This window comes from Cygnus olor (genome assembly GCF_009769625.2).
Source record: "Cygnus olor isolate bCygOlo1 chromosome W unlocalized genomic scaffold, bCygOlo1.pri.v2 SUPER_W2, whole genome shotgun sequence".
NCBI lineage: Eukaryota > Metazoa > Chordata > Aves > Anseriformes > Anatidae > Cygnus > Cygnus olor.
This window is the reverse complement of record NW_024429073.1, coordinates 505,420-527,297: the sequence shown is the minus strand read 5'-3', so window position 1 is coordinate 527,297 and position 21,878 is coordinate 505,420. Positions and strand designations below refer to the sequence as shown.

The 21,878-nt window shown below is 39.4% G+C and overlaps 1 protein-coding gene across 2 annotated transcripts in view; it reads right to left on the bottom strand.

The window, feature by feature from the left end:
• Positions 1-3,539: 3,539 nt before the first annotated feature.
• The window catches only part of LOC121062919 (secretory carrier-associated membrane protein 1-like), a 50,434-nt gene continuing 32,095 nt past the window's right edge, over positions 3,540-21,878 (bottom strand). For both annotated transcript variants that reach the window (XM_040543220.1, XM_040543221.1), the window contains 4 exons: positions 19,492-19,651; positions 16,321-16,422; positions 15,007-15,124; positions 3,540-7,261 (listed from right to left, as the gene is read on the bottom strand). In XM_040543220.1, the coding sequence (XP_040399154.1) occupies positions 7,097-7,261; positions 15,007-15,124; positions 16,321-16,422; positions 19,492-19,651 (545 nt within the window). In that variant the 3' untranslated portion in view covers positions 3,540-7,096. The remainder of the gene's footprint in view (positions 7,262-15,006; positions 15,125-16,320; positions 16,423-19,491; positions 19,652-21,878) is intronic.

Sequence of the window (21,878 nt, the reverse complement as noted above, 5' to 3'; positions counted from 1 at the left end):
ACCCCACTTGGAATACTGCATTCAGCTCTGGGGCCCCCAGCACAAGAAGGACATAGACCTATTAGAACGAGTCCAGAGGAGGGCCACGAGGATGATTAGAGGGCTGGAGCACCTGTCCTATGAAGACAGGCTGAGGGAGCTGGGGTTGTTCAGCCTGGAGAAGAGAAGGCTCCAGGGGGACATTATAGCAGCCTTCCAATACCTAAAGGGGGACTACAGGAAAGCTGGGGAGGGAACTCTTTATCAGGGATTTTAGTGATAGGACAAGGAGTAATGGCTTTAAAGTAAAAGAGGGGACATTTAGTTTAGATATTAGGAAGAAATTCTTCACTGTGATGGTGGTGAGGCACTGGAACAGGTTGCCCAGGTAAGTTTTGTATGCCCCATCCCTGGAGGTGTTCAAGGCCAGGTTGGATGGGGCGTTGAGCATCCTGGTCTAGTGGGAGGTATCCCTGCCCATGGCAAGAGGGTTGGAACTAGATAATCTTTAAGGTCACTTCCAACTCAAAGCATTCTGTGATTCTATGAACTAATTTGCAATATCCGTGTTCATCACACAACACAGATATAAGAGGCTGGGAAGAAATACAGGAAAAAAAAAGTTTTTTTTTGTTTTCTTTTGTTTTATGTTTTGTTTTTTTTTTCCTCAGGGTTCTGTTTTTCTAGCAAGTGATAAGATGGCATCTATTATAATTGTATTGTTTGTTTGTTTTTCCTGGATAAGGTTTACCGATGTAGGGTGCACTCATGAAAATTGATAGCTGTTTTAAGTTATTCCTGACATTCACCTCATTGTTAGTTTTCAAAGATATTTTCAAAAAACAAAAAAATCAGCTTAAAGATAATTTATTTTATGAGGGGGGGCTGCAGTGCCTAACTGCTTCTTAATGTAAACTCACTGCATAGCATCTAGAAGATTTTGATGTGGAGTCTTAGTTCACTTTAACTGTTGTTTTTTGTTTGTTTGCTTGTTTGTTTTTTGTGGTATTGAAGAATTCTTCAAACATCTGTGGTTTGATTGCATTTGTAAACTTATAGTCTGTAAAGTGCTATAGACCTTTAAATAAAAGTAGCATATTTATATATATATATATATATATAAAAAAACACACACATGCAAAGTTGTGTGATATGTGCAATAACATGATGTGAAGCTGTATATATCTCTAGCAATACACAGTCTAAAAGTTGAAAAGTCTCAGCAAGGTTTCTTAATGTGCTTTATTTCTAATATGGCACTGTAAAAAACATTGCTACTGAGTTATTTCTTGTTTACCTATATCACATTTCTATCTACTTCAATAAATTTCAGTCAAATCATTTCATTTTTGCATTGTTATCCCACATCAGAGTATCTCACTTCCTAGTGGTAAACAGAGAAGAGTTCATGACTACCTTGAAAGCAGTGGGCACTGGTGCCTACCACAAGAAAAGGACAGAGCCCAAGAAAAGCAGAGCATGGCAGCAATGTATACACCACAGCCACTTTGTACAGAAAAAGAGGCTGTGGCATTCCAGCTAGGCTAGATTTTGAAACATGGTGGTACTGTTTTTCTGTTCTTGAGTCACCACTATGTACATTTGTTAGCATGAATGATGTACCTAATGTGCTATTTTTTAATTTAAATTTCAATTAAAATGTGAGTTTCCAAATTGTAATGGGAGTGTGACTACATTAATTCAAACATATTAAGTATGTTGAGCCAGAGCAAGTTGGCTTTAATAGCATTTAAGAGCCCAGTCCTGTGATTTTGTTAATGTTTTAGATACCAACTGACTTAAACAATTACTACTTACTGATCAAAAAGTATGTGATCTGAAATTCTAGCTATGCATTATACAATACAGTTGCATTAAAGAGACTTTCTAATTAAATACGTTTGACATTTTTCATTTTGCAACTAAAGCACTGCAGTTCCTTTTTGAGGAGGGGCTAGAGAAGGTTATAAAACAAAAAACTGCTTAATCACACAGACTTCTTGGATGGTATTTGCCACAATGTATACTACTTTTCATATGCAACTTAAAGAACACTAAAAAGAGATTATATGTTGTTCTCTAAGCAAATTTATGGCAGAACCAGGAGTAAGGATTTAGGTAGTTGTATTGCATTTACATTGCAAGGACTTGGTAGTGGGAGGCCTGCAGGGGTAGCCACTGTGAGAAGAGTCAAGAAGCTGTTCTATGTTATATGAGAGCCAGCTCCAGCTGGCTCTAAAAGGGACCCATCACTGGCCAGAGCCAAGCCAATAAATGATGTTATTCGTGCCTCTGTGAGAGCATATTTAAGAAAGTGAAAAAAGTGGTGGGCAACAGCACCTGGGAGAGATAGGAGTGAGAAACAGCCCTGCAGACACCAAGGTCACTGAAGAAGGAGGGCAGGAGGTGTTCCAGGTGCCAGAGCAGAAGTTCCCCTGTGGCCCATAGAGAGGACCATGGTGGAGCAGGCTGTCCCCCTGCAGCCCATGGTGTAGCAGATTTCCATGCTACAGCCTGTGGAGGAGACCACGCAGGAGCAGATTCCATGCCAAACCTGTAGGCTGTGGAGAGGAGCGCACACAGGAGCAGGTGATCTGGTGGGAGTTGCCATCCATGAGGGACCCATGTTGGAGCAGTTTCCTCCTGAAGGATGGACCCCGTGGTACGGACCTGTATTGGAATAGTTCTTGAAGAGCTGCTGTCTGTGGGAAGTCCACGCAGGATCAGTTTGGGAAGGGCTGCATCCTGTGGGAGGGACCCCACGTTGGAGCAGGGGAAGAGAGTGACCCTGAAGGAGCAGCAGAGATCAAACGTTATGGACTGACTGCAACCCCCCTTCCCCTGTGCAGCTTGGGGGGAGGATGTAGAAGAGGGTGGATGAGGGGGAAGGTGTTTTTATTTTGCTTTTAGTTTCTCACTGTTCTAGTCTGCTAGTGATAGGCAATAAATCATATTAATCTCCCTATAATGAGTCTATTTTGCTTGATGATAACTGTTGAGTGATTTCCCTGTCCTTATCTCAACCTTTAAGCTCTTTCCATTGTATTTTCTCCCCCTTTTCTTTGAGTAGGGGGAGTGAAAGAGCAGTTGTAGTGGAGTTTAGCTGCCCAGTGGGGTAAAGCCACCACAGTAGTTTAAAGAAAAATCAGGACATCCGTTTTGTTTGATTGTTGATAAGGTCCATTAGTTAAATTTACATGTAATTAATTGCATTAATTTAATTAAGCTTTTGCAAGTGTTTAAACCTCCAAGAAGTATCTCTTGGTGAAAACTTGGAACAGTTTCCTTGTTACTTAGAAATCTACAGACCAAATTATGGGATAGGTACTACTGAATGCATCACCACATTAGTCACCTTTATGGATTTCAAAGCAGGTGTGTATATGTGCACATATATATATATATATATATCAGTTATTCTATGAATACAAAATACTACTGAAAATTTTCCAAGTACTTATTTGTATAGCTAAAAACATTGTCTCCTTTTTTCAAAGAGGTTAATGGAAATAGGAAATGTAGAGTTTCATTCTTAAAATGTGTGAATTACTATAGATTTCTGTGTTCTAGTAACTTCTTCCCCCAGCTCTAGCTAGGTTTAGAATAGTGATGCAATGAGAAAGTGAATACATATTATTAATGTCAGGGGGACAGGAATATAAAGTAGTCTTGCTCCTGTGATTCATTGAAAGCTTGTTTGCAAATGTATGCCCTTTCTTTGAATATACAGTATCTTCAAATAGATGACATTCTGAGCTGCTCTTTTCTGCGTGTGTTTGGTTTCCCAACTTAGCGCTTTCAAATTCCTGAGGTAAACTAGCCTGAGCAAACTAGAGGAATTATCATCTCCCCACAACAGCACTTAAATTATGTAGTAATTCTAATCATAAAACATGATTATTCTTGTAAATGGTAAGCACAGTTGTGCAGTACGATAAAGTTCAAAAACTGCTCCTTCAGTCTGTTGCCACTACCACACTAGATATGCAAATTACAAAGAAGTAGATCAAGTTGATGAAGAATTTCACTACTAAATGATGCATGTATGTATGTGCCAGTGTCTTCAAAAACACACATCTGCTATCTCCCAAACTAATCCCAACTATATCTCAGAATAGTATTCTCTGTATTGTGTGCGTTTGCAAACGTTAACTACACCACAGTGGTCTAGTTGAACTCATTTTTCTGTTCAAAGAAAACCTGGTAATAAATTCAGCACTAGAGAGCAGGCATTACAGTTGATATTACATGAAAAAAAAATCAACAGATTGATAGTGGCTAAAAAAAAGAAAAAGCAAGACAGCAGTGATACAACAGGATACAAAGTGACACAATTGACACAGCAGTGTCAAGTCAATAGGCAGAAATTAGGAAAATAAACAGTACCAAACCAATGCTGTTTTCAATAACTTCATTTTACTTTCAATAATATTTTAAGATTCACTTAATACCTGAAGAATTTCATTCAGTAATGACAGAACTTATTTAGATTTTAGCCCTCTAACTTTATAGCACAATCAAGTGGGCTGCAAGCGTTTAAGAATTTTCTTCTTAATATTTGAGTAATTCTTATGACCCTAATGCATTATTTTGATAGTGGACATTTTACTTTCCCATTTCAGCAGAACTGCAGCATTTTTATACAGAATTATAAAAACCAAGTGAGACTTTTCCATAGATCAGCCACCCTGCGTGTTATCCTGACCTTTAAAAGAAAAATCCTTATATTGTTTAAAACTATACAGAGCAAGCATCCAGGAAAAAAAAGTATTTTTTTTAATTCTCTGACACTGTGTTAATACAATAAATATACATAACTTTTGAACTACTCAGACATGCAACGGAGGGACAGAAGTGAATTTGTACAGAACCATGACATTCACCATGATTGTAGAGCATTGTTAGTAATTTATAAAAAATGCAAACATCCCTCAGATAAATAAAACCAACTCCTAAATTACAGATCAATGACATTCCAGTGTTTAAACTTCATACTTTGTACTCAGTTTGCCACAATACTACAAAATGACAACTTAAGTGGGCACCATACTCTGACTAATTAATAAGAGACTATAAAACCTAGTTTTAGTCAGGTATAAAATATTTTAACAAACATCAGCTTTTTGTTGTCAAAACTAAATTTCTCACTCACTTTTGGGCTGCAAATTGTCAGAGATTTCTGGTTTAAACAAAAATCTTGAATATCACTTATAAGGTTTAAATCTGTGTATTCAACACATGACACTACAAATCAGTGCTACCTATACATTGAATATTAGCTGTGTTTTCTCAAAGAACATTTAAACATTTGGAAAAAAAACAACTACCTGCCAAATTCAGTTTTTTTTTCTCTAATATTTTTTCTATAATATAATCTGGTAATGTTATGCAATCTTCATCTTAAATTTAATTGCAAGGATGATGTCCTGGGATTCATATCCAAGAGATATCAAAGAGAATTGCTTAAATTTAGATTCAAAAGTACAGTTCCTAGATACAACCCCAAAGTTAATTTAAAGAAACTCTGAAAGGAAAAATCTTGATATACAGCTGCTAGAAATGTGATGCCTGATCTAAACAGAAATTTGTGACTTTTGTCTGAAAAGCTTTTAGTAACATTCCACACAAATTTAAGTTTAATGCTACCACGTCCACTAGTGTAAAATTTTAGAGCTCCTATTACATAGAATATTTAAATTGCTTTTAACTTCATGATGCAGAGGGTTCTCAGAAGTTTATGACTCAGTCTTACTAAACATGATTCACCTTAAGAACTGAATTCATTTCAGCTATAGTGTATATTTCTACAGGTTGTGGGATGTGGTCCTTCCTGTTTTCATTTTCTAAAATAGAGTTTAAAAAAACAGCCCAAGTATTATGCATAAGACTCACAAGTCAATCCAAGAATATCAAATAGCCTTGAAAGGAGAGAAACATCACTTTATATAGTAAAACCAGATTAAATTCTAGAATATTATGATGGTATGTACCATTATGGATTGTTCAGTTCCACATCACCAATTTAACCTCTTAGGCCTCCAGATCAATAAATTAAAATTTAAATGTGTGAAAGATGAAGATTTCTTACTTCTTCAATTCAAAATACTTTAAAAGCTTTTTTTCCAGCTTAAACTAAATCACAGAGCTGGCTGAGTTACATTAAAATGAATTCAAGTATCTGTTAAATGTCACTGCTTAAAAAGCTTGATTTTAGACAATATTCCTGTTAAAAATTAAATACTGTATATTTAGATTTTTGGACAAGCAGTAAACAGAGTGACTGACAAAGCTAGAGATTTAGTACCATCGTTAAACACAAATCTGCACTTAAAAAAACAAAAATCCCAAACACAATAAAAATACCACTTCATGTAAGAGAGGGTAGGGGGGCAAGAAACCAGTGTTCTCAAGGTCAATATTGGTTTCTTTTTCAGAAAAATTATGACCCCAAGACATGAATACTGAAATTAAAAATAGCAAATCTATACTCATTTAGCTCTGTGATTGAAACCATCAGTTTCAACTTCCTTAAACTGTACACTGCATTATACACTCTATTTCAGAGACCTGGTCATTTCTCCCATGTAGAAAATGCTCCATGAAAAGAGATGCAAACAAACGTTATAATTATAAAATGGCACAGGGAAATTCTGGACCAAAACACTATTTAAACATGATCAGATAACAGTATTCATGCAAACTTACAGGTATATATCAAAAGCATTAGCCAAACCTAACTTGCTACATCTCTCAGTCTACCCCACTTCTTATAGTAGAAATAGGGAAATCAGTTCTTAGAAACAAAAATAATTGATCCGAAGTGCTTTCCTGAAGTTTAAAATAATACTGTAGTGAACCACTAAAAAAATTCCAAATTCCTACTATATTTACTTGATTATTAAATACCACAATTCATTCTCAGGCCAACTGTTTAAATTATTTATCCTCCATAAAATATGGAAAGTTTTATATTCTAGAATGCAACAGGGCAAAGAGTGGCTATCTTTTAAGAAGAGACAGATATGCTGTGTGTATTTTGATCTAAGTTTTTAGGGAATATAATTGACTGGAAAATTAAGTACAACAAAAGAGAAACATAATCACTTGTTATATTTCTCTACATTTGGTTACCCTTGAATGCATTTTGAGCTGCACTGGTTGCTGCTGCTGAGGCGGCGTTGGCTGCAGCAGTTTGTACAGTTTTATTGGACATCATTCCTGTTGCAAACTCTTGCTGTGCTTTCTCGAAACTAGCACCAGTTGTGCGGTAGAGACCATGTACCTAGGGAGGTGGGAAAGCAGTGAAAAAAGTGTGCTTAGCCTTCCATATCTTGGTAGAGTAATAGCAAAGTCTCAAACACAAAGCAGAACTGCATGGTGGGGAAATCTGGCTTGCTTATATGTTTGGGAGGATCCAGAAATGAGTAAACAGACTTCTTTTCCACAAATCCTACAACTTTTGATTGCCCTGATGCAAACACAGTTTGACTGTAGCAATACCTGTAACTTTGCAATTTCACAGGGATCTCATAGGTCTTTACTAAAATGTGTGCTGGACCTACTGCCTGAAACAACATATTTAAACACACAAACAGGCTGCATCCTTAGCATAACACAGCTTGCAAAAGTGTCTTCTGTCTCAATTTGTATACAACCTGGTGTACATATTGTCCTGGTTTCGACTAGGATGGAGTTAATTTTCCTCCTAATAGGTGGTATGGTGCTGTGTTTGGGATTTAGGATGAGAATAATGTTGATAACACACTGATGTTTTAATTGGTGCAGAGCAGTGCTTACACTAAGCCAAGGACTTTTCAGCTTCTCACTCTGTCCTGCAAGCGGGCAGGCTAGGGGTGCAGCAGGAGCTGGGAGGGGACAGAACCAGGACAGCTGACCCAAACTGGCCAAAAAGGCATTCCATATCATCTGATGTCATGTGGAACAATTAATATGGGGGGGCTGGTTGGGGTGGGAGGACCTCTTTTCGGGAATAGGCTGGGCATTGGTCAGCGGGTGGTGAGCAACTGCATTGTGCATCACTTGTTTTGTACACATTGTTATTAGTAGTACTATTATCATTATTTTTATTATTTTCCTTTCTTTTCTGTCCTAATAAACTGTCTTTATCTCAACCCACAGGCTTTGATATTTTTCTGATTCTCTCCCCCATCCCAGAGAAGGAGGGGGTAGGGTGGGCTGTGTGGTGCTTAGCTGCTGGCTGGGTTAAACCACAACAGATATACAAATCACTGCAACGTGCTGGGGCTTGTCCTATGCTTACGGAGCTGCAATTGACGCCACTATAACCCCAGTGACAGATCCTGTGGCCACCCTAAGTCCTGCGGCCACTCCAAACCCACTGGCCACTCCAAGCCCTACGACGGACCCTGCGGCTACTCCAGCCCCAGTGACCACTCCAAGCCCTATGACAGACCCTGCAGCTGCTCCAACCCTGGCAGCTACCCCAACCCTTGTGATGGGTCAAGCGGTCATTCCAACCCCTGCGACAGGCCCTGCGGCTGTTCCAACTCCTGCAATGGGTCCTGCGGCTGTTCCAACCACTGTGATGGGCTCTGCAGCTGCTCCAACTTGTGTGACAGGCCCCAAGGCTAGGCCAGGGAAACAGACTACCAGAGTCAGTTGCCCCTGTATCCAAGATGAAGCAATGGATGAGTCAGGTTGTTTAGAAAGCAGAGGAACTCCTACTCAGACTGGGGAGGAAGAAGAAGATGAGATAGGCTACTCTGAAATCGCTGGACCATCAGACGAATGGGAAGATGAAGAGGAAGATATCATAAGAGCTTCAATAACTACCTGAGGTCTATACCAGCGTGAGCTATGAAATATGTGAAAAGATTTCAGTCATCGTCCAGGTGAGCACCTTGTCACCTGGCTACTCTGGTGCTGGAACAGCGGAGCAAATAGTCTGGAATTAGAGGGCAGGGAAGCCAGGAGGCTGGTATCCCTTTCTAGGGACGCAGGCATTGACAAAACAATTGGAAATGGAGCACTCTTCAGCACACTTCAGCCTCTGGAGGCGTCTCCTGTCAGCTGTGAAGGAAAGGTATTCCTTCAAGGAAGAACTTGTATGTCTACCAGGCAAGTGGACCACCATGGAGAAGGGAATCCAGTACCTGAGGGAATTAGCCGTACGGGAGGTGATTTATAGGGACCTAGACAATGAACAGATATCCACAGATCCAAATGAAGTCAAGTGTACATGACCCATGTAGGAGACATTTGTATGGAGTGCACCATCATCATATGCCAGCCCATTGGCAGTAATGACCTGGAAAGACTGTGAGGAACCCACGGTGGATGAATTGACTAAACAACTCTGGCAGTATGAAGTCTCTCCTCTTTCCTACAGGCCTGTGTCTTGGCTGTGGAAAAACTTTCTCAGTAGTTCCACCAACTAAAAGAGAATACTTTGGAGAAACTTTCTGAAGAGGTCCACCAACTTAGAGAGAATTTATCTTCCTCCCCACCTTTACGAACCAGTCTCTCAGCTATCAGGATTAACTGTCCTTCTGTTCAAGGAAGAAGATACAGTGGGTTGCTTTCCCATGCCACCCTGTGGTTTTACCTACGTGTCCATGGAGAGGACATGAGAAAATGGGATGGAAAATATACCTCAACCCTAGAGGCACTGGTACGTGAGTTGCAAGGAAAAACAGTCACAAAACACGGGGGGGGGGGGGTCTGAAAAACTTGCTGCTCCAATCTCCAGTGGGCAGTCCCCAAGACACAGTAATAAATATTATGACCAGGATTAGACGGGCTCTGCCTCCAGCCAGGGGGAGGAAAGGGACAATCGGGTTTATTGGACTGAGTGGATTAGATGGCCTGGCACGTCAGACACACAGAAGTATAACTTTAGTAGACACAGGTGCACAGTGTACTGTAATGCCATCAAGCTATAAAGGGGCAGAATTTATTCTGCCCCTTTAAATTTTTTAAATTTTTAAATATTTTTTTTTTTTTTAATTTTTTAATTTAAAAAAAAAAATATATAGAATTTATAGGGGCAGTATTTATGGGGTGACGGGGGGATCCCAACAGTAAACTGTTTTGCTCTTCAACATGTTTATCAATGACAGACGACGGAATTGAGTGCACCCTCAGCAAGCTTGCAGATGACACCAAGTTGAGCGGTGCAGTTGATAGAATAGAGGGAAGGGATGCCATCCAGAGGGACCTGGACAGGCTGGAGAAGTGGGCCCATGAGAACCTAATGAGGTTCAACAAGGCCAAGCGCAAGGTTTTGCACTTGGACTGGGGCAATCTCAGGTATTTATGTAGACTGTGAGAAGAAGAATTTAAGAGCAGCCCTGCAGAGAAGGACTTGGGGGTCCTTGTGGGAGTGTGGCCATGGGGGTCGACAAGCCCCATGGTTAGTGATAACATCAGACTTTTAACGATGAGGCCAGGAGGAATGTAAAGTGTTTAGAAGGAACAAAGAAGGGTGATTCAGGAGAGCCTTGTTGCCTGGGACTGCTTGTTCTCCAGTCGTTAAGACATGGAAGTTGCTGGGTGTTTGTGGCAAATATTGTGGCTGGCCCGGATGCTCCGTGCATCCTTGGCATGGACTATCTCAGGAGAGGATATTTCAAGGACAGAAAAGGGTACTGGTGGGCTTTTAGCATAGCTGCTTTATAGACAGAGGACATTAAAAAGCTGTCTACCTTGCCCGGTCTCTCGAAGGAGCCTCTGGCAGAAAGAGCCTGGGGAAACTCGAGGTCGACCCCTAGGGTTTTGGAATCAGGGATACAGAGGATCCGAGGCCTGCTACACGCCAACCGAAAAAGAGATCTTGGCAGTGTATGAAGGAGTTCAATCTGCTTTGGAAGTGGCTGGTACTGAAGCACAGCTCCTCCTGGCACCCCGACTGCTGGTATTGGGCTGGATGTTCAAAGGAAGGGTCCCCTCTACACATCATGCAACTGATGCTACATGGAGCAAGTGGGTTGCACTGATTACTCAGCGGGCTCGAATAGGAAACGCCAGTAGCCCAGGAATCCTGGAAGTGATTGTGGACTGGCCAGAAGGCAAATATTTTGGGATATCACCAGAGGAGGAGGTGGCCCGTGCTGAAGAAGCCCCACTGTATACCAAGCTACCAGAAGATGAGAAGCAATATGCCCTGTTCACTTATGGGTCCTCTGTACTGGGTCTGGCTGGGATGTTAACTTTCCCTGCAGCAGCCCATAGAGTGCTGTGCTCTGCACTTGTAACTAGAACAGCAGTGGTATCACACCAGTGTTGTGTCTGCTGCTGAGCAGTGCTGGCACAGCATCAGGACTCTCTCTAACTCCCCTAGGGGTGGGCAAAAATGTGAGAAAGGAACATCACCAGGGCAGCTGACCTAAACCAACCAAAGGGATATTCCATACCATATGATGTCACACTCAGCAATAAAAGGTGGAAAAAGGAAGAAAGGGGGAGGGGTGGGCTCTTGTTGCAAAAACGTCTGTCCTCCCAAACACCGGCTACGTGCATCGAGGCCCTGCTTCAAGGATGTGGTCAAGCATCGCTCATTTGTGGGAAGTAGAGAGTAATTTCTTTCCTCTGCACTTCCACATAGCCTTTACTTGTTTTGTTTTTTTTCTTCCTTTCCCCCTCCCTTTTCCCCTTTCCCTTTTTTTTTCCCTTCAGTTAAATTGTTTAATTAATAATAATCTTTCCTTAATAATCATTTCTTTTTTTCCCTTTAATTAAAACATCCTTATCTCAACCCATGAACTGTTCTTTCCTTTACTTCTTCCCCTCCTCATCTAAGGAGGGGGAGTGAGAGAGCGGTTGTGGTGTTCAGCTGCCTAGCACGGTAAAACCACCACATCCTCTCGTATTGTGAGAAAGCATCGGAGGTTCTCTGTCTCTGTACTGATTCATGGATTGTAGCAAATACCCTGTGGGGGTGGTTGCAGCAATGGAAGCAGAACAACTGGCAGCACAGGGGTAAACCCATCTGGGCTGCTGCACTGTGGCAAGACATTGCTGCCCGGGTAGAGAACCTTGTTCTAAAAGTATGCTATGTAGATGCTCATGTGCCCAAGAATCAGGCCACTGAAGATTATTGAAACAACCAGCAGGTGGATCATGCTGCTAAGACTTAAGTGGCTCAGGTGGACCTGGAATGGCAACATAAAGGTGAATTATTTATAGCCCGATGGGCCCATGACACCTCGGGCCATCAAGGCAGAGATGCAACATACAGATCGAGGGGTGGACCTGACCATGGACAGTATAGCACAGGTTATTCATGATTGGGAAACATGCGCTGCAATCAAGCAAGCCAAATGGTCAAAGCCTCTTTGGTATGGAGGACGATGGCTGAATAAATATGGATGATGGCTGATAAATATGGAGAGGCCTGGCAGATTGATTACATCACACTCCCTCAAACCCGCAACGGCAAGCGCCACGTACTTACAATGGTGGAAGCAACCACCGGATGGCTGGAAACATATCCTGTGCCCCATGCCACTGCCCAGAACACTATCCTGGGCCTTGAAAAGCAAGTCCTATGGCGACATGGCACCCCAGAAAGAATTGAGTGAAACAGTGGGACTCATTTCCGAAACAACCTTATAGACACTTGGGCCAAAGAACATGTTATTGAGTGGGTGTATCACATCCCCTATCATGCACCAGCCTCCAGGAATGTTGAGCGATACAATGGACTGTTAAAGACTACACTCAAGGCAATGGGTGCTGGGACATTCAAACATTGGGATACACATTTAGCAAAAGCTACCTGGTTAGTCAATACTAGGGGATCTGCCAACCGAGCCGGACCTGCCCAATCAAACCTGTTATGTACTGTAGAAGGGGATAAAGTCCCTGTAGAACATCACCAAAGGCCACCGAAGAACATCACAATACTGAAGAAGTGGATCGGGCTTCAAAAATTGAATTGGCTCACATGGACCTGGATTGGGGATATAAGGGTGAGCTGTTCGCAGCTCGATGGGCCCATGAAACATCAGGACATCTCGGGAGGGATGCCACTGTGCTGGGTCTGGCTGGGATGGAGTTAACTTTCCCTGCAGCAGCCCACACTGTGCTGTACTCTGCACTCGTAGCTGGAACAGCACTGGTATCACACCAGTGTTGTGTCTATTGTTGCATAATACTGGCACCGCATCAGGACTCCCTCCAGGCCCCCAAGAGCAAGCAGGCTGGGGGTGGGCAAGTGATGGGGAGGGGACATCACCAGGGCAGCTGACCTAAACCGACCAAAGGGATATTCCATACCACATGATGTCACACTCAGCAATAAAAATGGGGGACTCTCATGGGGGAGGGGGCTGTCCTCCCAAACAACCGTTACGCATTTTGAGGCCCTGCTTCCCAGGACGTGGCCGAACATCGTTTGTTGATGGGAAGTAGAGAATAATTTCTTTTTTCTTCCTTCTGTGCTTCCACGCAACCTTTGCTTTTTTTTTTTCCCCTCTTTCTTTCCCCTTTAATTAAATTATCCTTATCTCAACTCATGAGGTTGTGGGTTTTTTTTGCTAGCATACTTTCTTCTCCCCCTCTTCTGAGGAGGAGGAGGGGGAGTGAGAGAGCAGTTGTAGTGGAGTTTGGCTGCCCAGCAGGGTAAAACCACCACATAAGGTCACCTGCTTAGTTGATGAAGGGAAGGTGTTGTATGTAATCTTTCTGGATTTTAGCAAGGTCTTTGATATTGTCCCTCACAGAATCCTTCTGGACGAATTGTCCAGCTGTGAGAAAAACAGGTACATGCAATACTGGGTGATGAACTTGCTGAATGGTAGGGCTCAAAGGGTTGTAGTGAATGGGGCTACATCTGGCTGGCGGCCAGTCACTAGCGGTGTTCCCCAGGGCTCAATTCTAGGGCCAGTCCTGTTCAATATTTTTATCAACTGTCTGGATGCACTGGAATGTATCCTCAGCAAGTTTGCTGATGATACTAAACGGGGAGGTGATGTTGACTCCCTGGAGGGACAAGAGACATTGCAGAGGGATCTAGATAGATTGGAGCATTGGACAATCAGCAACAGCATGAAATTCAACGAAGAAAAATGACTGGTTCAGCACCTGGGGTGGACTAATGCTGGACACAGGTACAGACTGGGAGACAAGCGGCTAGAGAGCAGCCATGTGGAAATGGACCTTGGGGTGCTGGTCAACAGTAGGCTTAACATGAGTCAGCAGTGTGCCCTGGCAGCCAAGAGCGCAAACCCCATTTTTGGATGCATTAAACACAGCACAGACAGCTGGTCAAGAGGTCATTCTCCCACTATATTTAGCGTTTGTACAGCCTCACCTTGAATATTGCATGCAGTTCTGATCTCCACAATATAAAAAGGATGTTAAGGTCGTTGAAAGTGTCCAGAGGAGGGCGACAAAGCTGGTAAAAAGGCTGGAAGGCATGTCTTGTGATGAGAAGCTGAGGACATTTGCTTTGTCTAGTCTGGAGAAAAGGAGGCTAAGAGGCAACCTCATTACTCTATACAACTTCCTGAAGAGGGGGAACGGAGAGGGAGGTGTCATTCTCTTCTCCTTGGTAAACAATGATATAATTCGTGGGAATGGCACAAAGCTGCGCTAGGGGAGGTTCAGACTGGACATTAGGAAAAAAATCTTTACTGTGAAGGTGGTCAAACACTGGAACAGGCTTCTTAGAGAGATGGTTGATACCCCATTTCTGTCAGTGTTAAAGAGGCATTTGGATAATGACCTTAATAATACACTTTAGCTTTTGGTTAGCTCTGAAGAGGTCAGGCAGTTGGACTTGATGGTCTTTGTAGGTACCCTTCCAACTGAACTATACTATTCTATTCTAGTTTGCAGAAAATAAGTATATTGTAAAAACAGTTTTTCATAATTCCATGACAGTATAAGCAAGAAAGTACTATAGAAGCACAATTGTTAATATATAAGGCAGACTCCCAAGAATATAAATAATCCCCATTACTTTGTGAGAGACTTCCTCTCTCAAGTAGGAAAGCAAAATCCATATCAAACATAGGAAATAGAAGAGCGTAACAAGTAACTTACCTTTTTAAACATAACTAATGAGATCACAGCAGATGCTGTGAAAAGTGCAGCTATAATTATCATCATAATGCCAACGGGGATACTCTTATTAAGACCAGTAAGAGATGAAATCCACCCACTGAAGGAAAAAGAAAAGATAAATTTTATTGGCACAGCACAGGAACCATTAAAACACAGGTATCTACATCAAGGGAAGATTTATAACCTCCTGGTTTTGCTCAACTTTGAATATTTTTGAAGAAAAATTCATGAAAATTACAAATGAGCATATTCCTGTTCTATAATATTTTTTAAAAGCTTAGTTTCTATTTTCCCAGTGCATGCAGTGAAACTATAAGGAAAACTAGCAAATATAAGATGATTTTTCTTGAGCAGAGTTGAGAAGAAATTAAGAGAGAAATTAGAGTTGCTCAACAACTTTTTTTTTGGTCATGTCATTTCAGACTAATTAAAGAGTACATGTTTTTGTGGAAGATAAAATGTCCCTAAAAAGTTAGCTTCTAACTTCTTTAAAAATAAAACATGCCATACACATGCAGCTTCTGTGCGGGAAGACTCATTTAATTGTATCCACACATACTTTCTCACATATACTTTCTCAATTGGGTTTAATATAATACATTTTTTTAAAGTAGAAAGGATAGTCTGAGATTAACTAATAGAAAAGATGGCTTTATCAGTTTCTATTTTAAACATTTCCCCATTCTTCAAAATTGAAACACCAACAAAACGTACATCATACTTGAAATCACAAAAAACAGGTTGCCTTAAGAAAACTAAAACATTAAGACGGAAATGATTCTCCCAATGAAAAGGGCAAAAAGTTTCTAAAAATAACCTTATGATTTTCCTGCATCTGTTTTAAATTGCTTTGATATTTTCTACGTCCAACTGTACTCTACCACAAATCTCCAAAATCCAAATTGCAATTAGCATCTTCTGATTATCTGGCTACTTTTCATACCCCTTTCCCAAGTATCCTTAAAAGCACATTCCACATACTTGGAGAGTCGGCCCTCTAAAATTACTTTATTTTTTTCATGTCAATCAAAGTATCTACAAAAAATGAAAAAATTGAATTAGAGAGAAGAAATAATAAAATGTGCTTTTTCCTTACACTCCAATTCCATTTTGTCTGCCCTATGTACATTTGGAGGTTAGCAACAAAATGTCAGTACCCAGATATAGTACTGCCAGTCATAGGTCTCCATGGTATCAGCTGACTACTACAGCCATGATTTTAATTACTTTTATTTTGTTGATTTTGTTTTTGTCTTACAGACAGTACAATGCTACAGAAAAGAGAATACTCACCAGTTTCCCCATCTTTGAAATCCTGCAGCTTGAAGTACATGTACAGCAAACTGACAGATATATACAAAGAAGAACACAAAGAACCTGAATGAACTGTCACTCCTGAAAGAAGGGAAAAAAAAGATTAAAGCAGCCAGGAAATAAATGTATTTTGACAAAGACTATAGTACCAATCTATTTTTTTTTTCTTGCATTAACTAGAGGAAAAATGTTTTTATTTCTTGATGGTGACTTGAAATTTCAGGCAGTAATTCTGTGGTTTTGGAGAATGTTTATTTACAAGAGATTCTTCTTTAATACAGTATTTTTGTCTCCTGCATCTCTAACAGAGGTGGGAATAGCAGCAAGATACTATTCCTTAATGTTCTGTTCAGGGCCTCTTAGACTAAACGTAGAGGTTTTGCTACAGTGCATAAAGAATGCTCCTCTTTCAGGCTGAAGTTTACAGCACTGGCAGTATGGAAAGAAAAGCTTTTACTTGTCAAAGTGATTGCTGTGGTTTAAACCCAGTAAGCAGCAAAGCACCACACAGCTGGTCACTCACTTCTCCCCCACCCCCCCCAGCTGTATGTGGGGAAGAGAAACAGAAGAGCAAAAGTTACAAAACTCATGTGTTGAGATAAAGACAGTTTAATAAGAAAGAGAAAAAAAATTTAAAAAAAAGAAGAAAAAAAAACCACAACCAAAGGAAAACAAACAAGTGATGCACAACGGAATTGCTCACCACCAGCCAAACAGCATCCAGGCCAGTCTCCAAGCAATGACCCCCCCTCCCGCCCCAGTTTTATTGTTCAACATGTTGTCATATGGTATGGAATATCCCTTTGGTCAGTTTGAGTCAGCTGTCCCGATTCTGTCCCCTCCCAGCTTCTCGTGCACTCCCAAGCCTACTTGCTAGCAGGCAGCTTGAGAAATAGAAAAGAACTTGACTCAGCGTAAGCACTACTCAGCACCAACTAAAACATCTGTGTGTTATCCACATTATTTTCATTATAAATCCATAACATAGCACCATACAAGCTACTATGAAGAAAATTAACTCTATCTCAGCCAAAACAGCACAAAAAGGAAATAAAATCTAATATGGATTTACTGAAACATAACACAGATCACAATACTGAAGAAGCTGTTGTTTAAAAGCAAAATATACAAAATATGTTTGTTGTTCAAAATACTAAAATGCCAGACTGACAAAGACTGAAAGTGTTAAAAGCCTGTCAAGAAAACAAATATAAATATATAGGCAAAATCTCAACAAAGACCTCAACTTACTACTATCAAAACTAATGATCACATGATATGCTTGCTACCAAAGTTCTAAAGAAAGTAAAGATCAATTAAGTCACAGATTAAGAACATGGAACCAGATTTTGCCAGTAATTGCAATTTTTTGCAGAAGGCAGTTTGTTCATTTCTATTTATTTAACTAGTTCAATTCAATAACTGTTTCATCTTCAGCTGAGCAACTGAAGGAAAGTTGAAAATGTAAGTAGCAGTTTTCCTTTTCCAAACAATCACTATTTGCTAAGAAAGGCTATATACTAGACATTACTGATGCAGGATTTCCTGGATCTAAAACTGTGAAAGATAATGTTACACTACACTCTTCAGCTGAAGGAAACAAGGAAACCTTGAAGAAAACAGGAAGACTGATAACCTTGAACTAGCAGAAGCAAGGGAGATAAGGGATGAAAGCTAAAAAAACAAGGAGAAAAACAGCTGAAGGAAGATTCCAGACTGACCCATGTTAAACTTTTGCTCATTAAGGGTCATTAGCATATTTAAACCACACCCATCATAATGCTAATGTATGGAAATGTTGGATTTGGTGGGGGTGTCTGTCCGTCCTGCTGGTCCTCTGTAATACACAGACTCAATAGAGATAAGTTAGGCAAGCTAAAACAACCAATCGAAAGTAGCCAGAGAGATAATTGCACAAGTTAGCTGTACATAAATAACAGTGATTCAAATCAGGGGTGTGCTTCCTTTGTGAAAGATTGCAAAGCACCTGATTCTGCAGAATTATATAATTAATAATTTAATTAAAAGACCTTTGTGTGAATTCTGACTCTGTGCTTATTGGCGAGTTGCACTGGCCACAAACCTATGGGTAATGACACTATGAACTCCTCCACTAAATCAGGAATAAAAACAACACTACTAAGAAAGAGTATGTAAGATGTAATCAGTTAATGTAAGCTACCATTTTAAAATGCTGACAATTCTCTGTATTTTCAGTTGATCTCAATTTGCACCCACATTGTAACGCAAGTCATGAACAGAAGTTAAAGTTGTAAACGAAAAATATTTTTTAGCCTTAAGGGTATAAGAATTTACTGTATGAGCAAATGCAAGTTAAAATATATGATTCCTCAAAGATGTGTAGGTATGGCAATATCCCCTTAGTTAGCAAAAAGAAACATCTAATTCAGTCTAAAATTATGCACAAATGCAATTTATGGCTATCAATCTTTCTCTACAAAAATTAATGTATTTAAACTAAGAATATCATGATTCATTTCAATGTAAAAATCAAGAAATACTGTAAGAGTACAGAAATTAAAAATCTCTAAATGCTGATTTTCACAAAAATATTCAACTTTACGTGCAAACCAACCATTCTATTTTTAAACACGAAGATACTACACCTTAAGCTTGCAAAGTCTGCAAAATCCAGATTGCTAAAAGCTAGGAAAAATACTGAAGTTTGATTACTGTATACCTGCTCTACTCATTCTTAACAATGGCAGTCTTCTACAATTGCAGACACTGCAAGGTGTACAGTTTCATGAAGTTCATTCAGGAAGCCAAAAATTTAAGACACCCTTAACTATTAACCTGCTCAGATTCTTCTTGTAAAGGGATAGAGATTTAATGAGAATTTTTCTTAAAGTTATCAGCCCTATACAAAAGTTAAATACTTTCTACAAATATTGTGTCAATGGTAGAATCTATAAATATTTTAAAGGATATTCCATGATATTCCTAACTATCGCTATGATTCAGATATACAGTTGAATTAATGGCAAACATACTACTTGTTTCTAATGAAAGTATATTAAAGGTTTATCATAATGATAATTAAGTAAATTCTGGACTGTTAATGCATTTCAACAAGTGTAATGTGGTTTTGGTTATTTTAAATATCCTAAGTCAAGCTGAAATTGTTACCTGAAAGCTCCATAAAGTGGTCTGTACCAGCAGACAAAAGAACACGGCGTAAAAAGCAAGAACCAGAGGATACTCAATCCAAAATCGACCCCTCGCGTAGCATCAATGTAAAACCAGGCCAAACATCCAAAGATATTAAGAAACAGTGTCACTGTATGGACTGTAGAAGCAAAATCAAAAAAGTCTTAATTTAATTAATTTATACAAGAAATTATTAAAACTGTTAAAGTAATAGCCAAAATGAGCATTTTTAAACAAAACATAAGAATACTGACAATAAATCAATATTCTCTCTCTGCAATAAGCTGATTTTTATACAGTTTTCTAACTTTCAGGTAAAGCCAGTATTCCCAAGTAAAAGTACTGAACAAGAAAATTCAAGTAGCATCAGGTATGTGGTGAAGAAAAAAAAAGTCATAAAAATAAAACATTTTCAAAGAAAAACAAATAATGAAAAAAGAGGTTTCTACGGCTGCAGTAATTGATATTTCTTCTACAGTAATTACTGAATAGCTATTTACATTTTTTTTAATATGCTGGTTGTTTATTTTCTCTTACAGTCAGGCAACTAAATATATGCAGGACTGTCAGCCTTAATATTGCAATATGTAACTATTGGATATTTTTTAGAGAAAAGCTTATAAATGATATAAAATACATGATAAATTTAGCATTGTACATTGTTCCGATTTGAAACAAGAATATTCAAAAAAAAGACCCTTTTAACCAAAATCTGTCTTACACGTAATAAAGCAAAAAAGCCTACATAGTAAAATGCTTCTCAGTAAAACAAAATTTGTCAGTTGTTGTTCTAGATCCTTGAATATATATTGTATATTGAAATATTTCTCATAACATTTTTGGTGCTCAGTTCTTAGCTTAATACTGGCCTTTCCTCTTTGGCAAACCACGTTACAGGTTAACTATTTAATTTCTACTAAAGGAAATGTATTGGCAACATGACTTGACAGTTTATTTCAAATATATTTAGCTCTTGTAATATAAAAAAAAAAATACAGTGGTAGTAAGAAATATTACAACTACTACTTTCATGCTACCTGGGCACAACAGTTCTGCCAGACACTTTCTGTCTCTGTTTAGCAATACCCAGTGTCTCAAAGGACGTTTTCTGTCTTTGTGGACCATAATAAAGTATAGTATTTATAAATGAGTGCAAAAGCAGTTCCATGCAGCAATGTTTATTTAAGTCCAGAGAAACATTTTAGTCATTCTACTGGAAGGTAAGATTAACAGAAGAAATGGCAAGTATATAAAGATACTGAAAAAAAAAAAAAGACTGTTCATAGCTCTTTGTTTGCCTCTTAACTAGGACTTAAATAAGCCCTAAATCAACTTAGTGGAAAAAAATCTTATATCAAAATGCTGACATCATTGCATGAAGGGCTGAAGGAACTCAAAACACATTTTCCTCAGACAAATTCTATTTACCTGTAAGAGTCAATAGAAATAGAAAATGTCATACTTTTAAATAAAGAACATTTAATGCATTTGTATATCTTAACACTGTTCCAAGAGGTTAGCAAAGCAACTCACTTGAGAATTTTTGTATATATGTATAATGAAGTACAACAAAGGATAGAAATCCAAATTCCTATCTTCTTTTGATTAATATGAGAAAGTTTACTAAGTGGTATTCTTTCTTTTTCTAGTCAATGCTGGAAAACAGGGAGACACCCTTGATTACTAGAAATGTCTACCTTCTGGTGGATTTTGAACTTTCAGATAAATTTTATTTTTTGTACTTGTAATTAAAATAACAGGACAAGTTTTAAAAGAATATGATCTGTGCAGAATCATATAATCATCTAGGTTGGAAAAGACCTTCAAGATCAAGTCCAACTATCAACCTGACCTACCAAGTCCCATCACTAAACCATGTCCCTTAGTGCCACGTCCACATCTCTTAAATACCTCCAGGGATGGGGCCTGGACAGCATGTTCTGATGCTTAATCACCTTCTCCATGAAGAAATACTTCTTAATGTACAATCTAAACCTCCCCTGGCACAACTTGAGTCTGTTTCCTCATGTCCTATCACTTGTCAACTGAGAAAAGAGACCAACACCCTCCTCTCTGCAACCTCCTTTCATGTAGTTGTAGAGAGTGATGAGGACACCCCTCAGCTTCCTCTTCTCCAGACTAAACAAACCCCAGTTCCCTCAGCCACTCCTCATAACTCTTGTTTTCTAGTCCCTTCACCAGCTTTGTTGCTCTTCTCTGCACAAGATTGAACAACTCAATATCATTCAGGTATGCTTCTTGAGGGGGCCCAAAACCGAACACAGTATTCTAGGTGCGGTCTCACCAGTGCCTCGTACAAGGGGACAATCACTTCCCTAGTCCTGCTGGCCACACTATTTCTGATG